The sequence below is a fragment of the Plasmodium brasilianum genome, chromosome 3 (genome assembly GCF_023973825.1).
Source record: "Plasmodium brasilianum strain Bolivian I chromosome 3, whole genome shotgun sequence".
Classification (NCBI taxonomy): domain Eukaryota; phylum Apicomplexa; class Aconoidasida; order Haemosporida; family Plasmodiidae; genus Plasmodium; species Plasmodium brasilianum.
Window position 1 is genome coordinate 108,530 of NC_090116.1, and position 8,242 is coordinate 116,771.

The 8,242-nt window shown below is 19.3% G+C and overlaps 2 protein-coding genes across 2 annotated transcripts; both read left to right on the forward strand.

Moving 5' to 3' along the window:
• Window positions 1–240: 240 nt before the first annotated feature.
• MKS88_000836 (STP1 protein) lies at window positions 241–1,282 on the forward strand (the record flags this gene model as incomplete). Its single annotated transcript, XM_067219474.1, has 3 exons — window positions 241–276; window positions 404–635; window positions 786–1,282. 3 exons carry the CDS (start codon window positions 241–243, stop codon window positions 1,280–1,282), a joined length of 765 nt encoding a protein of 254 aa, XP_067075204.1.
• A 1,031-nt stretch (window positions 1,283–2,313) lies between these two features.
• On the forward strand, window positions 2,314–2,670 carry MKS88_000837 (STP1 protein; the record flags this gene model as incomplete). Its single annotated transcript, XM_067219475.1, has 2 exons — window positions 2,314–2,442; window positions 2,575–2,670. The coding sequence occupies 2 exons, from the start codon at window positions 2,314–2,316 to the stop codon at window positions 2,668–2,670; spliced, it is 225 nt and encodes a 74-aa protein (XP_067075205.1).
• Window positions 2,671–8,242: the final 5,572 nt, after the last annotated feature.

Sequence of the window (8,242 nt, forward strand, 5' to 3'; positions counted from 1 at the left end):
TATTATATATTTACGGTTATAATTGATTTATTTATGTTAATAACCGATAACAACCATATAAAATAAATATTGATACATTCAATTATTTTATAGTTCTCAAATAAATTCATACGTACTTGATTATTTTATAATTTCTATATATTAATACATATTGATTGTAAATTATACTATTGATAAATAGAAAACATAAAAATTTTAATTTTTCGTCCAGATATTTGTTTTGAAACATATACAGAAATAATGTACACTTGTTATAGGAATTTTACATCCATAGCAGTATTAATTTTTTTAAATATATCTTAATTTTTTATTAAATTATTTATTTATTATAAAAAAATATAATAGTATAACCAACATAAAAACTAATGCCTAAATATTTTCTAATTTTTTTTTCTGAATCTAGTTCTCAAGGAGTAAACGTGAAGTATTAAACAGTTGGGCTAAGTCTCACAATGTAGTAGCTAAAATAAATTATATCATAAATAAAACTAGTTCCTTAAATAGAAGTGATATTAAAAAAGAAGATTTTAGGAATAAATTCTTACATATGGTGAATTTTCTAATTATACAAAAGAATATACATCCAAATATTTTTTCAAAGGGGAGGTGGGAAGCACTACTTAGAGAATTTTTAAGTACATACTTTAACAATTCTTCTATACATGAAATATGTCTTTTTATATTAAAGAAGGAAGAAAGATAACTTTTAAAATTATCATATAAGGCACCAGATTTCTGTAAAGAAAAAAATGATCGGCTAAAATTTCTAATACCCTATTAAACAGAAGATGAAAATTCACATAAATGTAACAATGATCCTAAATGTATAAATAACTTTAAAGAATATAATGCGTGTATTATAAATACAAGAGAAGTTTTTTTTCAAAACAGAATATTTAAGAAATCCCAAGCAATAACACAAAAAATCGATTTTCCGAGAGACGAAATATGCGACGTATTCAAGGATAAAACTTTTCATGAACTCGTAAATGCAGATTTTGTTAAATATCCTTATTTTCAAGTTATGTATGGACAAGAAACTTGTACAAAAGATGTACGAAAACAGAATTCAATACCAGGTTCACATACAAAGAAATATAGAGCTGCTGTCGAAGAGAAATCTCGATCTTTTGATAAATGTGAACTTGATCTAGCAACACAATCAGAAGCTACGAAACATCAAACACCAAATATTCAATCTGAAGATAATTACTTAAAACAAAATTTATTATTGCAAGTTCTTAAACATTTGAAAACTTCACAAGGAACAATAAAATCATAAAGTTAAACAATATTTTTTGGTAGTGATAATAAAACATATATATCGAAACATATTTAACCTATTATTGTTCCAAATTCTTTAGTCGCCCCTTCGTTCCTTACAGTTACATGTAACACTTATGCTCTTTATTTCCCTATTTTCGAAATAACTATATTAAACAATATACATATTTAAAATGTATTTACAGTTCTAAAATGAAATACCCCTATTACATACGTATTATTTTTTTTAATAATTTTTCCAATTGTTATACTATTTTTCCTTTTTATTAAAGTAACATAAACCTTAAGTATTAAATATATGATAAACGCATGATTCTTGTAATAATTTTACTAACAAAACACTTTTTACTCTACTACAGTACGATTTAATGGGGATGTTTGAAAAAAAAAAAAAGAAAAACAAAGATGAAATTAATGAAAATAGTAACACCTTCATATCCTGCTATAAAAATTAAGTGTTTAGTTCATGCATATTTAGAATATCCCTTATATAATGATGGAGAAATTACAAAAAATGTTATATTATGTGAACATATTATTAACAAAAACATAAAAAATCAAAGCGAAAAAAGTACAGAACAAAAACTATTATAGAAATGCATATGCAAATGCTCGAAGAATGCAGAAATAAAGAATGGGAATCCAGCAAAGGAGAATTTTTAGAAATATGAATAGAAGTGTTTACAAATGAGAAATATAAAACACATACTCATTTAACAAATGATGAACTAATAACAGAAAATATTAAAAGAATTAATGATGTATAACAACAAAAATGGCTATGCAATAAGTGGATAGAGAGACTTGGAAATCATTCAGAAAAATTGAAAAACGAAGATTGGTTTAACAATCTGAATAATGCATGGAAAAAGAAATAAGTAAACTTAGGAGAAATGGAAAAATTAAAAAAGTAATCTTCTAATGAAAATCAAAAAGTTCCATTTATTAAAAAAGAAAAATTATTATGGAAAAAATGGATATAAAAAATAGATACGAACATAGAACAATATTTGAAACACAACTGATTAAATGGATTGTCAAAAGAATTGCAAAATATTTTTATATGAGTTCGAAATTGAAGAAACTAAAAATGATATTCCATTAATAAATATGAAAGAATTGGAATATAAAGAATGCTATAAAGAATTATGTAAATATGTAAAAAAAAAGTATTAGTAAAACTTTGTGTACTCGTACTTATGATGATATCAGAAGAATGTAAAAAAATTAGACTGTATAGAAAATAGAAAATCATATTTTGATAGTTCCATAAATGAATGGAACGCGTAGGTGAATTTATCGAGAGAATCAGAAATTACAAAAAATATAACTAATGTTAACCGAGATGTTTCGAGAAATAAGAAGAATGCTTATCATGTAGAATAAAACATTAGAAGGGAGATGAATGGTTGAATAAGTTAAGATGATGAATATGTAAATTTCATAATTAATGATAGAAGGGTTGATAAATCCATTGAAATAAAATAAAAACAGTTTTCACAAATTCACAGATATACATCTAAAATATATTCTCATGATATTTAACAGAAAACATGTTGTCAATGAAAAATATTTCTTAAATATTCTCATATCATAATGGAAAAAAGTAGAAGAATGTAAAGTAACGAAAAATAAAAAAGAAAAAAGCAATCGTGAAATACAATAAATTAAATGCACGTACTTAAAAAATATTCCTAATAAATATAATTTTTTTTATTTCTTTAAGAATATCTATAAAAAATTTATACTAATCCTTGATTCAATAAAAATTGGAAGTTGTTATTGTATATATAAAAGAGAATTAATCTTTTTCTATGAGTTATTAGGGCAACAATTCAAGATATTTTTAGCAATGTTCTTTGTTTGGATCCATTATAACATCTTTTTAAGTTAAATTATAAGATATGTTAAATTTATATCATATAACTTTAAAATCTATATTAATTTCTTATATATATATTAGATCAACACATAATATTGAAAACCAGATTCTCATAGTAGTAATATTAAAGAGAACATTAGTATCCTCCATAAGGATTCATTTAATTTTATATATATATATATATATTTATATATATATATTGTTTGTTAATTTTTTTTCGTTTTTTTCTTAAATATTTAATTTGTTTATACTTCCTTTATGTAATTTTTCATTGAAATTTTGTGTCCATACAATATCATGTTTTACCATAAGAGAAATTTATTTTTAGCATGATTAATAATAAAAATATTATTTAACGATACAAGGAAAAAAAAAATTATTATATTTTTTAATAATATATTTTTCTTACATATAAATCTATAAAGTTATGTGTTATGTTGAATAGCAGTTATTATTATGAATAATCTAATATAAAGTTTAATGGTTTATTTTAAACCTAATATGTGAATAAAAAAAAATTAATATATTTTTTTTTTACTTATAATTGTACAAGCATAATATACATACAATAACTAATTGTATTATCCAGTGTTATAATACACATAATTAATGACTTTATATTATATATCTTATTTTATATACCTTACTATATAAAATTATATATATATAGATATAGATATATTTTCTGTTATCACCCTCTTTATGTTTCATATCAAAGAAATGTTTTTTCTTATGTCTATTTGTGACACCTAATATAAATGATTAATATATTTCAAAGTATTCGGAAAATATTACTGTTATAAATTAACTATAAAAGATAACTATAAAAGTCAAAACAGATTTAATATGTATATATAAATATTTATAAAAATATATAAAATATTTTTTTTATTTGTAAAGTGCGATAACAGAAAAATAGAATATTCATACATATATATTATTTTATTTACTATTTTTTTGTAATTTATTATAAACGTTGATAAAAAATTAAGGAACATTAAGTAAAATACAGTTGCATTTAAATTTCTTATTTCCTTTTTCAACAAAATTTTTTTAAATATTTTAGAATAGATTACATTTTTCCTTTTACTTGGTTTTATTTTACTTTATGAAATATAACTGTACAGGAAGAAAGAAAAAATAATGTTATATTACTTTTTATGATTAAATATTTTTATTATATAAAATATTTAAGAAAACTAATATGTAATTTCACTGAGATTATTAAGAAACTAATTTTAAAACAAATTAATACATCATATGTATAATAAAAAAATAAAAAGTAATATTATTATACCTTTAAAATTTTTTTTTTTCATTTATTTCAACTAAGTAATAAATTGTGACTTTTCTTTCATCTTCTTACACGTTACAGATTACTTGAATTCACAATGGTTAGTAATTTCATCATATATATTATTAATTCTAATAGATATATAGCTGGTTTATATATTATAAATATTATTTATATTAGCCATATATTATAATGAAAGGGGTTATAAATGAACATAGTTTCGTTGAAGAAATAATAAATCATAAATTATTACATACTTCTTCATATAGTAATTTTTTAATGATTTATTAATAGATAGTTTAAAATTTATAAAAATGAAATATTTTCATATACATTCATCTAAACACCTTATATGAAATAATATTTAAAATATATATTATTAATACTTTATATATATATATATATATATATATATGTATATGTTACAATAAAGGATTACTGAACATAAAATTTTATCAAATTTATATTTGCTTGAATATTTATTAATTTCTTAATTATTAGAATTATATTCAAAATGAATTATAAATAAAAAGATGCAAAATTTTAATCAATTTTTGTTTAACTTAACATAAAAATGCATATTTTAGTAATAAAATTCATGAATAACTTAACATTCTTAAGTTATGCTTCATCATCATTAATAATTTATTATGTGAGACCCATATATAGAATCATTAAATCATATTACGATTAAAAGCCTTTTTTTTATTGATAATATTGATATTCTTGTAAAAATATACAGTAAATATTATACCAAGCTATACTAAAAAATATAAGTACATATTTTAAATATTTAATATTTTGTTATAAAACTTTACAAAGGTCATTTGTACATACTAGGAAATTTATTGTTTTTAAAAAATAAATTTTTTTTAGGAACTTTCATATGTATAAAAAAAAGAAGAAAATTAAAAATTGTAATTTATGATTTATTATAAACATAATAGGAGTAAAGAACAGATTTTAACATACACTTTAATGATGTATTACACAAAAATTTAAAAATTCTGGAATATGTTTATATTTTTTTAATAAATTTAACTAAATCGTATTATGTAAATGAAATATGAAAAAAAATTTACATTTTAATAATATATTTTGAAAATAACGTGCATAATCTTAACTGTAATTACTTTATTACATGTTAAGTTGATACTTTTTTTAGTTAATAATAATCATTATTTCTTTGTTATATTTTGTCTTAATGAAGACATTTTTCTATATGGATAAATGCATTTTAGTATTAAATAATTTAATTAGCTAATAATATTAATTAAAAATATAATTAATGCTTAAATTAATTATGTATATATAATAATTTATAACATTTTTAACATTTATATATCTATTACTTATTATTATTATTTTCCGTTATTTTTTTTTTATTATATTTTATTATTTTTACCTCAGGAATTCAAAATGTAAAATCATTGTTCAAATGCTTTTTTTGAATATTATATCACATATTACATCATTAGAGTTTTATAATTATCATTAAAGCTACAAAATGTGGAGTAAAAATAAATAAAATTTTATAATATATTATTTAAAAAATTAAAAGTTTAATTTATCTTATATGAAATAACAGTAAAAGTAACCTTAATTAAGGTATATTTACTAATAACTTGCCATTAAACATTTTTGTTTAAAATACATCATTATATTAATGTTGCATATAGTACATATAATTAATAAAATCCTATTATATCATTCTTATTTTACATATATATTGTTGTTCTAAATATTATTTTTATTTAAAATTACTTTAAAAAAAAAATTTTATATGTAAGAATTTAGAGGAATTCAATATGTTTTCCTTTATTTTAATTCCATTATAGATATTTTAAATGATATTCTTCCAAAGGATAATTTACGTATATTCTTTCATGTAATGTTATTACATTTTATCCAATTTAATAAAAAAATTAAAGAAACTCTTTACAGTATTTTGTTTATAATAGATAAATAAATTCTTTGTAATAAATTATTTACAGCATATGTAGTTCCATTTATTATATAATAATCTTATATTTTTTAATATATTTTTAAAACCTAACCTACTTATATTATTTTAATTAATAATATTTTTACATAGAAATATTACTATAATATTTTAATTTAAATAATTTTTTTTTCTTTTTACCTTGGTATATATAATATAATTAACATTAAATTAAAAAATAAAAAAAGTTTTAAATTTTTAGGTTACATAAAACGATAAAAAAGAATTATAATAATTTTTCTATCGAATATTATTGAAAGAACTATCCTGCGAAGAATTATATTATCACAAAAGTTATACCATCTAAATAAAAATTCGGAATTAAGGTACAAACAAGTAAAATATTTATTATTAAAATTTTTTCTTTTACCTGATTAACATGGATGGGTCATTATTCCTCTGAGATACGATAATTATCATGTTCAATAATTTTTATACTTTCCTTTTAACTATACATTTTCATTTTAAATCTAATATTATATTTATGAGAAAAAACGAACATATTTTTAAATATTTAATCTAATTTTTAGTAAGATAATTCTGTTAAACCATGTAATAGGAAAATCAAGCTAAATAATACTTCGCATTGGAGAATAGGAAGATTATTATATACAGAAACATATGTAAATCCTATTCAACTAAAAACTTTCCTAAAAGAAAATTTAAAATAACTTTAAAAATCATCTAATTCATTAAAGAGTTATAATGAACATGAAATGGAATGTAAAAAATACAAGGATTCACCTAAAAAGAAAAAAAGTACATTATCATTTAAAAGTACACTTTTAAGTAATTCAGATAAAAACATGAAAGTTCAGAGCAAAAATGGATAAATTCTGAAAATAAAATATGCAATAAATTAAAAGGTATATTTAACAAAAAAATTAAAAGCATGCTAAATTGTTTTATTGGAAGTTTAAGAAACATTTATATTTCTTTTAATCCCTTGAATCGACCATTAGTTATACTTTTTTCATCGTTTCCTTCAGCATTTTTATTATAAGTAATTTACCTTTTACTTACTGTACATATCAATATTGCTAAGTTAAATAATGGCAATCCAAGTAAGCCTGAGAAATATTCTAATCTTGTATTAAGATAATATAATTAAAAATATATTATCTAAAAAAATTAAGTTTATCCCACTCATATTAATATACATCGATTTTTACTTATTTAAGTGTACACAAAATCTCCTATTTTGTATATTATACACTAATTATATTCTTTTCAATTTTTATTTAAATTAGTTCTTTTAACATTATATTTATACCACATATTATAATTATATTATTTACATTTTATATGATTATTTATATAAATTAATTTTACATAACCTTTATAAGAAAATATATATTTTTTACTTATTTGTTTTTTTATATATATATGAAGAAAAATCGTCTATATATGATTGTTTTAGTTAATTTTTCAATGTTATATTTTCATATATCCATTTATTTCGTATTCTATGGTATTTACGTTTATTTCTTTTATTTCTACTTCTATATATATGTAAACTTTTAAAGATTTAAATTTATTAGTTTTTGTAATTATCCTCTTTATGTTCATTTGTGTACTAGCTCGTAAATATATGTTTTACATGTTAATTAGGATAATTTTGTTGAAGAAAACAGCGTAATAGCCCTTAAAAAATTTTAGTTAAATATAAAAATTAAGTTTATAATAATTTTTACTTTGTAGAAATATTGTTCATCTCAAGATTATGATTTTTTTAAATAATATATTTTGTTTTGAAAAAGAATTAATAAAGTATAGAATT